Source organism: Cimex lectularius, unplaced genomic scaffold (genome assembly GCF_000648675.2).
Source record: "Cimex lectularius strain Harlan isolate CLEC.00 unplaced genomic scaffold, Clec_2.1 scaffold1, whole genome shotgun sequence".
Lineage (NCBI taxonomy): Eukaryota > Metazoa > Arthropoda > Insecta > Hemiptera > Cimicidae > Cimex > Cimex lectularius.
This window is the reverse complement of record NW_019392813.1, coordinates 1,967,902-1,982,895: the sequence shown is the minus strand read 5'-3', so window position 1 is coordinate 1,982,895 and position 14,994 is coordinate 1,967,902. Positions and strand designations below refer to the sequence as shown.

The following is a 14,994-nucleotide window of genomic DNA, read 5'->3' as shown; positions in this document are numbered from 1 at the left end:
TGAAAGGTATTTGTTGAAATGAAAAAGTCAGTGTCAAGAGCGGGATTCGAACTCACGATCTTCGGCTCAATACGCCGCTTGAGCTATCGTGACTTCGATCCACTCGGACACCAATTCCCCATCTCGAGCTAGCTCATCAACCAACGAAAGGTCAAGTGGTTCTCATTCTCAGGTAATCACAAAAGTACCTGAAAGAATATGCTATTCAGAACAAAAAAATAGTTGGACCTTTAGTCAAACGGATTTTTAGCGAGATGTCTGATTTCACCGTCAAAATATTTTATGCTGGCCATGTCCTCCATAGCCTTAAACTCAAAACACTTGTATAATAGTTTCTCATATTAATCGTTTTCTTCATCCTCGGGAATGCCCTGATGGCACTTTGGCAGTGCCGAAAGCTCGGTGAACCCATCATTTAGTCTTTTTTGTCTAATGACCTCTACCAAGATGGAACCCTGCATTGAAAGAAGTTATTTGGTCCATCAGAACACTGCTTAAGTCCTCTTTCTGGAGGTAACTTCACGAGATATTTTTAGTAAATTTAATTATTTGCATTTGTTATTATTCAAAGGAAGACAATTCTGCTCACACCACTTAATAAAGAAGTCCAGTTCCCCCTGTAAACTAACAGTCGAGAGCGGAGTTAAAAATTTTTAAATCATCCACCAATAAAGAAAACTTCTAAAAAGGGATTTTTATTATCTGATAACATTTTAGCTTGTAGATTTGGCACTTCGTGGCACGACAAAGAAAATGTTTTTCTAAACCTACACCAGAACGCATCTCACGATCTCAAAATAATAATAATTAGTGTAATTATTAATAAGTTGTATAATTTTTTATGAAATATACAGAATCAACCTTTTATTCCAGGGTGTACTGCAAAAATAAAAAAGAAAATTAACAAACTAAATATCACTAATTACAGTATAGTATAATCGGACAAATTTAATGATCATGGTTTTTTTTTATTTTACAGACGAGAGGATGAGAGAGTACACCATGTGGCTGAAGAAGAAATTCGGGATAGAAGACAGTCAAGAAAATATTGATACGGACCCGTCTCCTCCACTTTACAGGCATCGACCTCAAAAGCAATTCACGTACGAGATCCCAGTGCTACTCCCGGGAGGAGGTAGCTCATTCGCTTCCCCTCCCACGGACGAAAGGTTTTTCACCCCGGATCTCAACCCGCAGCCTCAAAAAATTGAACCCGTTTACGGTAAACTTTCTTTGTAAATTAATTTCATCATTAGCCATAGTGACACAAACGCGATTGCAGAAGATCCGCCCATTACGAGTAAAAAGTACGAAGAGGAGGACTTGGAGCCAAACGTGGTCGTGCCGGACTTTCTTCAGGAGTCACAAGTAGTAAAATCGAAGCTTATCGATTTCGATAATGACAAGGACAATATCGTAATCACAGGTAATAAATCAACTTTATTGTACAAAAAATTAAATGTTAAAATGTTTTTATTTATAGCACTTATAGCGGGGACTAGTGCTGCAGCCTTAGCCGCTTTAGCCCTACTCGTTTACGGCTATGTCAGGTAATTATCTAGACTTTTGTTATATAAAACGCTTTTTTTGTATAAAATTGTACTTTATTTTACAGGTTGCAAAAGAAAGCAAAGGCTGCAGCGGATGTCGAATACCCCGCTTACGGTGTAACCGGGCCTAACAAAGATTCCACGCCTACTGGCGACAGGAGATTGGCACATTCTGCACAGGTTTACCACTACCAGTTGACCAAGCAGCAAATAATTGCCATGGAAGGGTACGTGATCTTTTTATTTTTGAAAGATTCATGATAATAGATTTAAATTACTTTTAACTTCCTGGCAAGAAGCAAAGGAAAAAAATCCCCTTTTTTAGTCTTCAAAGTCTTTCCCAATTCATGACTAATATTTTCAATATTTTTCTGCCTAAGACTATCATCGGGCCATTTGAAAAGGTGATCTGCTGGCGACAGGTCTGTTAAGTATGATGATGTGGCGAGGTTTCCGACCTAAAGGTTATTAAGTTGCCCCTCGTGATTTTTGTGGTGTGAGGGTAAGCGTCAAGGAGCTATTTTCGATTAACTAGCCTGGACCAATGCTCAAGTTTTGAATGACACTTGGCCAAAGGTCTTTCCACTGACGGTTTTTCGTGTTGTCCAATACGCTATACAGTCTTGAAAATGGGAAGGCAATTTCCTATGGGAAATCTATATCCAGTGATTTCAGCATCAGCCGCAGATTTAACCAATACGTCCGAATTGGTTTTTTTGAAGTATAGGCCGGAAGCTAAAGAAAAGGTAATCTATCTTATTGACGTTCAAGTTGATGATAGGTATTTATTTATAACTCTAACAGAGTGAATCTACGAGAAGAGTAGTAAAAAAAAAGCACATAATAACAAAAAAAACCGATTGAGTAACTAAACAATAATAACAAAAATACATGGCTTAAGGATTCTTGGCATGTATACGTTTTAATTTGACTTTAATTGAATGCAAGGAATCGTGAAGTACACCTATTTCATTGAATAATGTTTTAGCAATCTCATTATCCTTGGTAGAGGGGAGTTTAGTCCATATTCTGTTTTGTAGTATGGAACAAAGAACAAATTATGGTTTCTTAGTGGTCGCTGAGGCACACAGTCATAAATATAACTTTTGCACATCATAGGCCCCATTCTACCATTTCCAACCCCAAATGAGATCAAAGAAATACAGCCGTGCTAAGTGACTATGGGAAAATACATCAGTATCTTCCAAGCTGAGATCTACGCAATCGGGAGATGTACTCCATTCAACTTGAATAAAGGGTATAAAAACAATAACATAGCCAAAGCATAACAAGCCAGATACCCAAGCAGCCATCAAAGCACTGAGCTCAAACATCATTAGTTCAAAGATGGTGTTGAACAGCAAAACCAAATTAAACATATTAGGTATGCAGAACAAAGTCCGCCTCTCCTGGGTAAAAAGAGCGGCTGACCCGAATCCTTCTGTGGCATAGGAACTCATATTATCAATCAGTACCTCAGACAGAAGGATAAAAAGAAAATAAGGGAACAGAGGAACTCACTCATTGGACAAACAGTCCAAGGACCTCCTAACAAATTTCTGAAGGAAAGAAGTAAGAATATGTATCAAAGGAAGCAGGAAAAACTGCGAATTCTACAGGACTCTGAAAACTAAACGGACATTTAAAAAAGATTGGTATAACCCAAGGCGGCACGTGCAGATTCTGCAAAGAAGCAGAGGAGACACCAACACACCTATTAATAAACAGTGGTGCTGCACAGAACTCACCGGCACAGAACAGGATGCAACAGCTCTTAAAATACGCAATATATTACACTTACCGACTAATACATCCATCCTTCCCAAGTGACTCTAGAACAAGCCCGTTCAATCCTTCCAAGTAATTCTGATCTGCAAGACCAAATCCGAAGGCTATTATCCTAGTTTCTTTCCTTTGGACTTTTTCTAATCTTACCGGCATGGAAAGGGTACACGACACTTGCATATTCCAGATGGCTACGCACGAGGGAAAGATATAATATTTTAACTGCCAAGACTTTTTTAAAATCTAAAGAAAACCTGGTAATAAATCCAAGGTTGTGTAAAGCCTTACCTAGAATATATGGTCACTGAAATCACTCTTTCTGATGAAAACGACACCAAGGTCGAATTCCAATCTCTGCCCATCAACGAAGTAATCAAAACAATAAACTTCACCAGATATTTTTAGTAAATTTAATTACTTGCATTTGTTATTATTCAAAGGAAGACAATTCTGCTCACACCACTTAATAAAGAAATCCAGTTTCCTCTGTAAACTAACAGTCGAGAGCGGAGTTTAAAATTTTCAAATCATCCACCAATAAAGAAAACTTACAATGTATGAATGTTCTACTGACATTATTGAAATAAACAAGAAATAATATGGGCCCGGAGTGAGAACCCTGTGATTAGAAAATACAACCTCCCCACATCTCATTCACAGCCTCGTCAGCAAGGCCCAGGAATCCAACCTCTCTAAAATCTGGCCATCCATGGTTCGCCACGCAAGGCTCCTCTTGGCTGAGAATGGGTATAAGACTGGACAGAACTAAAGGCCTTAGAGCCAGGTGGAGAGCCAAGCTGAGAAAGTTGGAGCCATTGAGTCGATGTTTCTATGTTCATCATGCAGTTCTGCGTTCACATTTTAGTTCGCGACCAATGGAGGTTAAGTTGAAGTCCTCCGGAGGAGTTCGTCATCAGAAGAAAAGCTTGTAGTGATTCACCGCCTTCACGTCTAGATTTGAGCTAGACGAAGTTCCTCGGTGAAACCCTTGTCCGTATACCTCTTGAGGGAGATATCCCGGAGTTTAAAGAAAAGAGTGATCTGTGCTACAATATCGGAAAACTGTACTCATCCGGTAGAAAACCACAGAATCTGAGACCTTTTCTATATCAAGCAAGTACATATTTTATAAACCCTCCTGATTTTTTAATCTCAGGTTCTTATGTCAAAAGTACAAATTGTTAAGTGGTAAATGGTCGATCAAGGAACATCAGGGTATGTTATACTCCTGGACGATATTCCTTTAATATTCTTCTTCTTTTCATTCATTCCTGGTATTGCGAGTTACTAGTGTTATTTTTTCAGCATAAATCTGTTTTTGTTTCATTTCAAGCTCTGACAATGATACCATTACATATCTATTTTTTGTGTCTGTTGAAAAGGTAGTTGGCCTGAAGCCCTCCTTTGTAGATGTAATTTTTTCCAGGGTATGGTATACTGCGCCCTTTAAGAGCTATTGTATCCCCCTTCTCTGCCGAAAGCACATCGGTGAGTCCTATTTCATCAAGACATTTGATTAATAGGCCCGGTTTCAGTGGTTGAAGCTCTTCTATGGTCACATTACACATCCCAAAACATTTCCTCCTGCGGACTAATGTAGCTCCACAGTTTGTTAGTAAATGTGTTGGCGTCTCTTCTGCTCCTTGCAGAATCTACATGTGCCATCTTGGATTGTTCCAATTTTCTTTAGGTGTCCATTTAATCTACAGTGTCCTGTAAGGAATCCTGTTAGGATTCGCAGTCTGTTCCTGCTTCCTTTGACACATTCTGTGATTTCTTTCTTACAAAAATTGGTTAGAAGATTCTTGGATTGTCTATGTCCAATGAGTGAATTCCATTGTTCCTTCATTTTCTTTTTGTCCTTCTGTCTGAGATAATAGTGTGGAATCCTATGCCACAGAAGGATTCTGGTCCTATCAGCGGTGTGGCAGCCCTTTTCCTTGCAAGGGTGTCCGCTTTCTCGTTGGCTTCTATTCCTATGTGTCCTGGGACCCAGCAGAGGCTGACTTTATTCTGCATACCTACGTTTAATTTGGTTTTGCAGTTCAGCACCATCCTTGAACTAATGATACTTGAGCTTAGTGCTTTGATGTCTGCTTGGCTATCTGACATGATAGCTATTTTCTTGTTTTTGTACCCTTTATTTAGATTGAATTGGGTACGTCTTTCAATTGCATGCAGCTTGGAAGATACTGGTGTGTTTTCCCATGGGTTCTGAGTATTTGGTGTTCTAGATACGTCTGTGTACCAGAGGATGGTGCCATTTTTAAAGGAGTTATTTCCCTTTCTTTCCCATTCTTTTTTGGTACCAAGCCCTCCTTTATAAAAGGATTATTTTTTCATTCGTTCTTTTTCATACCTCTTTCGAGCCATGAATTGTTATTTTATCACATTTTTTTGTGTTATGTCAGTTATAAATTATAATGAAACTCCATCGACCGTAATGGACAGTGGATTTGAAAAAATACGGTTCGTTTTGGTCACCAAGTGCAACCTTGCAATAATACATATACACCTTTCTTTTTCACTTAATAAATTAGTTTTTTACAGAAAAATCATCGTACGAAGTTATCCAATTATCATGCACTTAACAAATTTACAAAATGGCAAATTTTGTGGGTCAAATGTTTTCATTGTGTAAGTTTGCAAAGTGAATTATCGATGCGAAGTAATTAAGAGTGGATAATGCAGTCATTTATTGACCTAATTTTTAAGTAAATTATTTTGTTAAGACAAAAAAAGTTATTTTCCTGGGAATTAATCAGGCGCGTCACGACTTTCTTACCAAAGGAGGTCCAACGAAATTATCAACCGGTCCCTTACAACAAACTTACTCGACACAATATAACCCAATTATTTTGTGATTCTCTTCGGAAATATTTAATAAGTTACGTCGCCCTTTTCTAAGGGTGGAAATTCAATTTATCTCCCTTTTATCCTTAGGCGATAAAAATCAACATTTAAAAAGACATCGTCGTTTATTAACACGACGGCGAATAATTAGGGCACGCTTTGCAGTAGCTTAATCATTATTGTGGGAAGCCCTGTGGGCAACATCAATCATGATAGCCCCTTGGGGTGGTCGCAACGTCATAGGAATTACAAGTTCGTGATTGAAGAGGATATCACTTTTTACGTCAACTATGACTATATTATTATAGATTTATTAGTAGGTATATTTATCAGTAAGGTAGGCAATAAAAGCAATATGGTTAGCGTTGAATCCAAATTTCGCTCTACTTTGCTTTATGAGGGCAAATCAGCTAAAAGTGATGCACTCTGTTGGGTAGGCGAGAAAAGGGTCCGTTAAGGAAAAACTAGCATTATCGATAACCAACAACTGAGGGGGATTTAATTGAATTAAATTCCCCAAAATATTCCCGACTCAATATGTTATTTGTAACAGTTGGGAAAAGTAAAACAACTAGTTCGCGGACAGTCCACAGCCCGACCCCGCCGAGACGGAACGCCACGAGCGCCGACCGGGAAGGACGCCCAGGCCTCTTCTTTGCATAAGGTCCTTCTACCCTTGTTTTACTTTGTCACAGATTGTTCCAGATGGATGCGGATAAAAACCATCTACACGGTACCTAGGGCCCATGGAAAAGTCCGCATCCATCCCACAATCCGGGGCCAAACTCGCCCAAGAGGCCAAAAGCGTCCACCCAGCCAGGCACGGCCCAGCCGCCGCCTGCCTACGTCCACTTGATCCAATATTACTATTCTATCCTTCTTTATTAAAATTTGTTTAAATATCTATGTCATTTTTTTCGATAAATGTAAAAATGGGATCCAGGTTTTCAATGTTCTTGATATAACTTAAAATTAAGTTAACTGAGGTGGGTAGTGGCACTTTAATTTTCACCAGTGTTTTGTAAATATCTTCTCTTACTTGAAGTTTTAGTGGGCAGGCCAAAAGAACATGATTCGCATCTGCCACTGTAGAATTGTCACATGAACATTTGCCATTTGAGAAGATTCCCATTTTGTGGAGGTGGGATGGAAGACGGTGATGGTTAAACCTTAGCCTAAATATACAAGTTAAAAACTTTCTCGGTCGTCTCACGGTAGAAAACCATGCTGCAGACTGGATCGTTGGCTGTATGTTAAAATACCAGAGGCTCTTAGAATTACTTGCCTCTGTGTATTCCTTTTGCCATTTTTTCCTCAGAATCGTTTTGTTATGAAAGGTGATATCCGACACCGAGATCTCTTCAATACAACTTCCCGAAACTGCAGCCTCTGTTGCCAGTAAATCGACCTGATTGTTAAATTTATTATCACTGTGACCCTTCACCCAGATCAAGTGAATAATGACACGATTACTCGCAGACAACATACTGTGTTTTATCTCTGTGGTGATGGGATCTTGAGGACAATCCGTATTTTTTTAAGGCAAACAGCTAGTTAATTTGACTAATTAGAATTGGGTCCGTCTCCACTCGCCAGTTTTTTGAACTGCTCAAACGGTTTCGGCATGTGATCTTCAGTGAGGAACTAGACGGACCCAATACCTGTTCAGCATCAACTCACCGATTCGCAGACCAACACGGTTTATTCATATTACTAACATTGAATAGACGTGCTATTTTGAATGATTCCTTTGCAATTGGACCTGACGGAATTCCAGAGATGTTTGTCTTGCTCTTCATCGATTGCTCTGCTTCTTACCATTATTTTTCAAAGATGGATTAGGGAAGGCATGAACATTTTCTCAAGTGGTAATTTATAGTGGTAACTTGGTAACTTGGTAAACTCAAGTGGTAACTTATAAGAAAGGTAATTCCCACTTCCTGTTTGCAAATCTTCTGTTTTCGCAGAAATGTTGGATTATATTCTTGCTGAGGCCCTGAGCATGGCTTTTCGTGTTAACAGCAATCAGCATGGTTTCTTAAGGGGTAGATCCACTAGTACAAATTTATTTCATTATTATGATTTTATTGTTAATTCCCTTGTGAATCGAAATAGTATTCACGCTGTATATACAGATTTATCTAAAGCCTTCGATAGAATTGACATTAATATTCTTCTGTTTAAGTTGAAAATCCTTGAGTAGGTGATCATTTCTTAACCTTCATCGAATCGTTTCTATCTGGTCGCTCTTTCCCTGTTCTCATTAATAACTCAAAATACGCCGCTGTTCTAACCACTTGAGCCCTCGTGAAGATCCACTCGGACACCTACCTTTCGAATTTTCCCTCCTTTTTGCCGTTTCTCAAGGTCAAGGTCCTGGGTTCGAATCCCGCTCGTGACACTAGCTTTTTCATTTCAACCAATACCTTACATAGAAAGATTATTTAATTGAAAGAAGTTATTTGATCAATCAGACGACCAAATATAATAGAGTTAATTTTAATCATCTCTTCCTCTTCGTTAAAACGAAAACGTAAACTTATCCTGTTTTCTCATTTTACCCTTTACCTACCTGAAATAATTGATAAAAATATGCTCTAACCAAGGTAAAATTTTCTAATTTATAATTTATGAAGGCTTATTGTATGATTTACTTAATTATTGTACAATGACTTTCTGCCAGTGTTGGAATTTGCTCCCGTTGATTTTTATATGAAAGTGATCATAGTTTCAAGTTGCTCAATATAAATTGTAGTGGTTTTAAAAAAATGCTCTTTTTCAGCAATCGAGGAGAGAGGCGAGGATCAATATCGGAAGCAGATAGTGATGACGACAACGAAGAAGGCGATTACACTGTCTACGAATGTCCGGGACTTGCACCGGTGAGTAAAAAACAGCAATCGACCTTTTATTGTTTAAAAATAATTAAAAATCCTAAATGGATAATTTAACTGAGAATTTATTTTTCAAATAAACATTTTTGGAAATTTTCGTGTGGGTTTTGTTTAAAATCAGAAAATCCGTTTCGCCAGGTGAATTCGCCGTCGAGGACGTGTTTCCGTCCTCTTCAACATGCATATTTATCAGGAAAGGTTACCGGTTCGTATGCAAATGACTAGGCTCTGAGTTTAAGGGACCTGGTTATGGCAAATTCGTATGATTCAATTTGGCTTACTGGATTAAAATTATCTTGCAAGAGATTTTCTTCTGGAGTCGAAATATAGTTCGCTAAAAAAAATTATACTAAAGCGATTTACATTTATACCAATTTTTCTTTTACGAGATTAAATTTAATTTATTCAAGGACACAGACGTCAGAACTTTCTTACGTCCCATCCAATTTGAAACAAATCAAAGTGCGCGTACATTTACGCAATGTCGACTTGCCAGCAATAGGCACCCTAGGGTCATTAAAAAAATATTGATTTGTAACTTGAACATGAATATACATATTATAAATTGATCTTTATGCTATAAAATTTTGAACATGACATGGCTATGGGTAACACTGCACTTGACACTCTGAGGTCTCGGGGTCTCGTTCTTGGGTGGAAACGGCTTAAGAAGTAGGATTAGAACGGGTTGACAGATTGGCGTGAAACAATAGTTAATTGGAACGGATCAATACTTTAACGAACGGAATGTTAAGGTGAGAGAGAGAAAGAGAGAAAAAATACTTTATCCTGAGGCGAAGGTCCCCTAAGGATAACAATAAAACCACAGAAATTTTTACAAATCTGGCAATTATTCAAGGTAAATTAATAAAGTTTTGTTGTTAACAAATAATAAAATAAATTTAAATAAACCACATAATGAATATAAATAATATTTCGAAGTCGCGATAGCTCATATTTAGCCGAAGGTCGTGGGTTCGACTAAATTTTTCATTTTAACCAAAAACCTTACATAAAAATATTAATTAATCGAAAGAAGTAATTTGGTCAATAGACCACTAAATATAATCGATTTAATGTATATAATATTAGCAATGATTTTAGAGGGAAAAAATAATAAAAGAATTCCCTCTCATGTGCGAACGTAATCACAAAATGTGAAATTAAAAGAGAAAAGGCATAATAATGTTGTTATCAGTCATAATAAGGTCGTTGTGGATAGTGAGGTGAGAGAGATAGTAAGGAATTTTGAAAATTATTCTTAAGACTTTTGGTTGAAATGCTGGTTAAGTTGGGTATTTGATGGCTTCGTGTACCCACAGCTCCGTATTTCAAAATAGGTCGAAGTAAGTTAAAGTGTTAGTTTGTCCAGGTCGTCTGATGAGTTCTTGTGTATTCCACGTCCAGTCTATTGATTAAGTGTAATATTTTTTCTGTTTAAATGTCTGTAGTTCCTTGCTGTTAACGAATAGACCATTCAGTCGAATTTGGGTGTTTAGCATTCCACGTTTTGCTCCATTATTTGATGACCTCACGATGCTCCTGGATATTGGAGGTGTCTTGAATAGATTGTAAGGATGCTTCGGGATGTACCGGCTTGTCAGCAGTATAATAGTATAAATGATGAACTACGAATTGACCATTCAGTCGAATTTGGGTGTTTCGCATTCCACGTTTTGATCCATTATTTGATGACCTCACGATGCTCCTAGATATTGCAGGTGTCTTGAATAGATTGTAAGAATGTATTGTAATAGTATAACTGATGAACCATGAATGTTCCCTGTTGGGCGCAGTTAGAAGTCTCTGAGAAGTTGCCGTACCATACTTTGAAGCAACGATCACGTAAAGTTTAGGATTTGGTAATAAGGAGCTGCTTTATTTTGAAGGTTTCCCCGGATACCAGACTCAAAAATATGGGGGTCAACGTATCTCTAGCATACTCGTGAAATGACGAGGATTATGCTTTCGTGTAAATCCTATAAAATGTCCTGCTTAGGCAGATTTTTACCATCCTTCCTGATCAGCAATTTAGAATCAGCCATTATCATTCCTCTATTCAGCATGTTTAGATATCATCGCTCTTCATGTGTATTCCTAATGAGAAGCAAACCTTTGTTTGTGTATGGCATTCTGGGCTATTCTGGAAGCTCAATTATGTCCTCTCTTTACTTACTAGCTGATACTCGATTTTTTCTTTTTCCTTTCCTTCATCTGTTAGAACAATATTCTTTTCATCCCATCGGATATGTTCCCATATCCTGGTGATTACAAAGCATATAAAACCTCCTAACCTAATTAGTTTTTTACCTACAATGGTCAAAAGCCTGGAAAAACTGCTTAAGCACATTCTTCCATCCTTCAGTCACGTATCTTATTCCTGATCAGCAGTTTGGGGTTCAGACGTTCTACCTATTCCTTCATTCAGCAGGGCCATCGTGTTTTAAACATCATCGCCTCCGCCCTTGAACGAAATGATTGATATTATTAGATACAAGCCTTTGATCGGATATGGCATTCGGTGCAGTTCTGGAAGCTTAAGAGACTTTTTACCTACTGTCGACAAATACTTTCAAATATCGGCTTCTCTCTATTAGCCGGTTAGCGCAGGTTCACCCCAAGGAAGGACCTCAGAACCCACACAGTGAAACTATACTTACCACCTTTGTGGATGATACAGCCATACCGGCATAAAGACTCCGTCATCTCACGCAGATTGCCAAGCCCATGTCACAATCCTTGATCCGTGGATTCAAGCGGCAGAAAATGACATTAAACGTACAAAAATGAATACATGCCTCTTTAACCTTTCAAAGAATACTGGTTCCATCTATGACAATATCATTCTCTACTAGTAGTCTACTATCATGGGCTATAAATTGAAAAACCACTTTCATACTTACATAGAACCCATACAAGCGTCTCGAAATACAAGAACCAAAGCTTCAGACTTTTTTAAAAGACTGCTGGATATTTACAACACCGTTCTGAGACCCATTTGGACATACGGCATCTAAGTTTGGGGTTCAACTAAACGTACCGACCAACGCATCCAATCCTTACGATCCAAAATCCTTTATGATCCTTTCTATTTATCCAATGTGTTCTTGAACTAGCCAAAAACGGCGACAAGAATCTCTTCTTGAACCATCACAGGGCTCGCGACCTCCTTCTCAGTGAGGGTATTTACACCAATACACAGTGATTCAGTAGTTCCTTCTATTTTTATTTAATTAATTAATTTAAGTGCATTAAAACTTTTTTTAAATTTATAAAATTCTGTTTTCATTTTTCAGACAGGCGAAATGGAAGTTAAAAACCCAATGTTTCAAGACGATCCGACGCCGGCGACCACAGCCGAAAACGACCAAGACGACCCAAAAACTCAAACAAGCAACAAATAAATTTCATATCATTAACTTTAATTCCTAATAAAAAAATTATAGGTATCATAATTTCTTCAAATATGAAATGTTAAAAGTAAACAAACAAAAAAAATTATGATAAACATTGGGTATTTTGTACACATTCCCAGTCTGTACAGCTTTTTATTTCAAAAATTTTCTTCCTTCTAAATAATAATTATAGATCACTAAAGTTTACGGAGGGGAGACCCTTTAGCACAAGAGTTGACACAATTGACTCGTAATTAATTAATCTTTTAATTAAGATTTATGCCAAAATCTGTTACCAAAATCCACATTCTAAACTGTTTTTGTATTTTATTTTGGAGAGAAGGGCCTAAGAAATGGGATATTCCACGAACACGAGGTCCTTGTACGCATTAAAATTTTAAGCGTTTTAAATTGTTTGTATTTTTCTATTTGCCATATATTCTATAAGAATGTTAACTAAATGGAAAAAACTGTTGATTTGTATTGGTTACTACCGTCAATTAATTTTGATCCTTGTAGCGATACAAATGAACTAACATGTGTAGTTTATAAATAAATACAATTATCTTTCTATATATGTAAATAATATATATATGTATAGAAAGTCCCCATATAAATAATATATTTGAAGAGCATAGAACACCACTCCTTTGAATCATTCTATTTAAAATTATTTTTCATATGTAAAAGTATATTGTTGCGAACATTCCAACAGAACTGTGTAAAATGGATGAGCCAACACCCAAGAGTGATATATATATAAATATGGTGCAAAAGAGTGGCAAAGAACTTTATTTTATGCATAATAAAGATTATTATACTATAAATAAAAATTTATATGTACTATATATTATATATATCGTTTTAAAAAAAAAACCCATAAATTTTGTCTTCTTAACAATTGACATGATAAATTGTACAAATTAGTTTATATTTCAACTTATTTTTTAAAAAGATTTCGTTTAATTAGTGCTAGACATATTTTTTTACTCATTTTGAACTGACGCTATTTTTACTAATTGATTTCCGGCCTTTAGATTAATAAATATATTTTAAACGAATACAAAAAATAATTGGACATATTTACAATTACTGCTTAGCCTGCATACATTTTTTTATAATCGTTATATTTTAGAATAAAATATACAGTTTCCGTTTACTATTAATTCACACAAACATTTCACTGAAAACAATAAAACGCCAAAATTCACAATTTCGATTAATAATAAATATTATGCTTTTAACCATGTGAACCACAATAGGGTATTCATATACTATTAAACGTTAAATAGTTTATAAGTTATTAGAAATAGCATAAGAAATTTATATGTTCCGATCTAAAATCCTATTTTAATGTGTTGTACATCACAAATATAACATTATTTTAAGTGACTATGTTTATCTCCTGTGAACACATTTAATTTTTTATGCATTATTAACTGTTCCATCAAAGCTAGTGAAATTTTCCCCCATTGGTCACTTTGTAAGAAGAGAATTAATTTTACAGAGTGACGAATACGAAATATAATTACAAAAAATAAGAGAGAGGCAAAACAAAGAAGTTCTAACGAAAAGTTGCGAACTTTTCAGTCCCGGCCTACTTTTAAATGTGATCGTCAAAGTCTTAAAGCTCTCTCAAACAAAGCTTGGGTGTGGCCATCAAGGAAGTTTCTTTGGTAAAAAATAACGACCCTATAAAACTGAAACTGAATGTAAATTATAATTTCATGTTATTTTAAGAGTATTTAGTTTTAAATTTGAAAAAAAAAAATGTTTAAGTAAACATTATGATAATGTATAAGAAATTAGGGATGAAAGAAAGACTCACTCAGTTTTTTCGTCAAACTTACAAAGAATATGTCATAATTTTGAAACTATTTCTGTTTATTTCCATTTATGGTATGGGAATGAAAAAGTTTCTTTGATAAAAATTAAAGATCATATAGATGTATAGAACAGTATAAGGAAATTATTTTACGATCATTTTAAGCGTTTTTAGCTTTAAATTTACAAAAAAAAAGTTGAGGTATACATTATGATTGTGTATAAAAATTCGGGTTGAAAGAAAGAAAAACACGAAGTTTCTTCGTCAAACTTTCGAAGAATATGTCGACTCCATCAGAACTTTGAAGCTATTTTTATTTATTTCCATTTATGGTCATGAGTAAAGTTTCCTTGATAAAAAATAAAGATCTTATAGATGTATAGAACAGTATAAGGAAATTATTTTATGATAATTTTAAGCGTTTTTAGCTTTAAATTTGCAAAAAAAAGTTGAAGTATACATTATGATTGTGTATAAAAAATTAGGGATGAAAGAAAGAAAAACACGAAGTTTCTTCGTCAAACTTTCGAAGAATATGTCGTCTCCATCAGAAATTTGAAACTATTTTTATTTATTTCCATTTATGGCCATGAAAAAGTTTCTTTGATAAAAATGAAAGATCATATAGATGTATAGAACAGTATAAGGAAATTATTTTATGATCATTTTAAGCGTTTTTAGCTTTAAATTTA

At 36.0% G+C, this 14,994-nt stretch overlaps 1 protein-coding gene across 1 annotated transcript in view; it reads left to right on the top strand.

Annotated features, from left to right (window-relative positions):
• LOC106665623 (protein cab-1) overlaps positions 1-13,878 on the top strand; it is an 80,137-nt gene extending 66,259 nt beyond the window's left edge. The window contains exons 3-8 of the mRNA XM_014392157.2: positions 980-1,222; positions 1,283-1,426; positions 1,484-1,550; positions 1,616-1,777; positions 8,971-9,070; positions 12,379-13,878. Of these exons, the coding sequence (XP_014247643.1) occupies positions 980-1,222; positions 1,283-1,426; positions 1,484-1,550; positions 1,616-1,777; positions 8,971-9,070; positions 12,379-12,486 (824 nt within the window). The 3' untranslated portion in view covers positions 12,487-13,878. The remainder of the gene's footprint in view (positions 1-979; positions 1,223-1,282; positions 1,427-1,483; positions 1,551-1,615; positions 1,778-8,970; positions 9,071-12,378) is intronic.
• Positions 13,879-14,994: the final 1,116 nt, after the last annotated feature.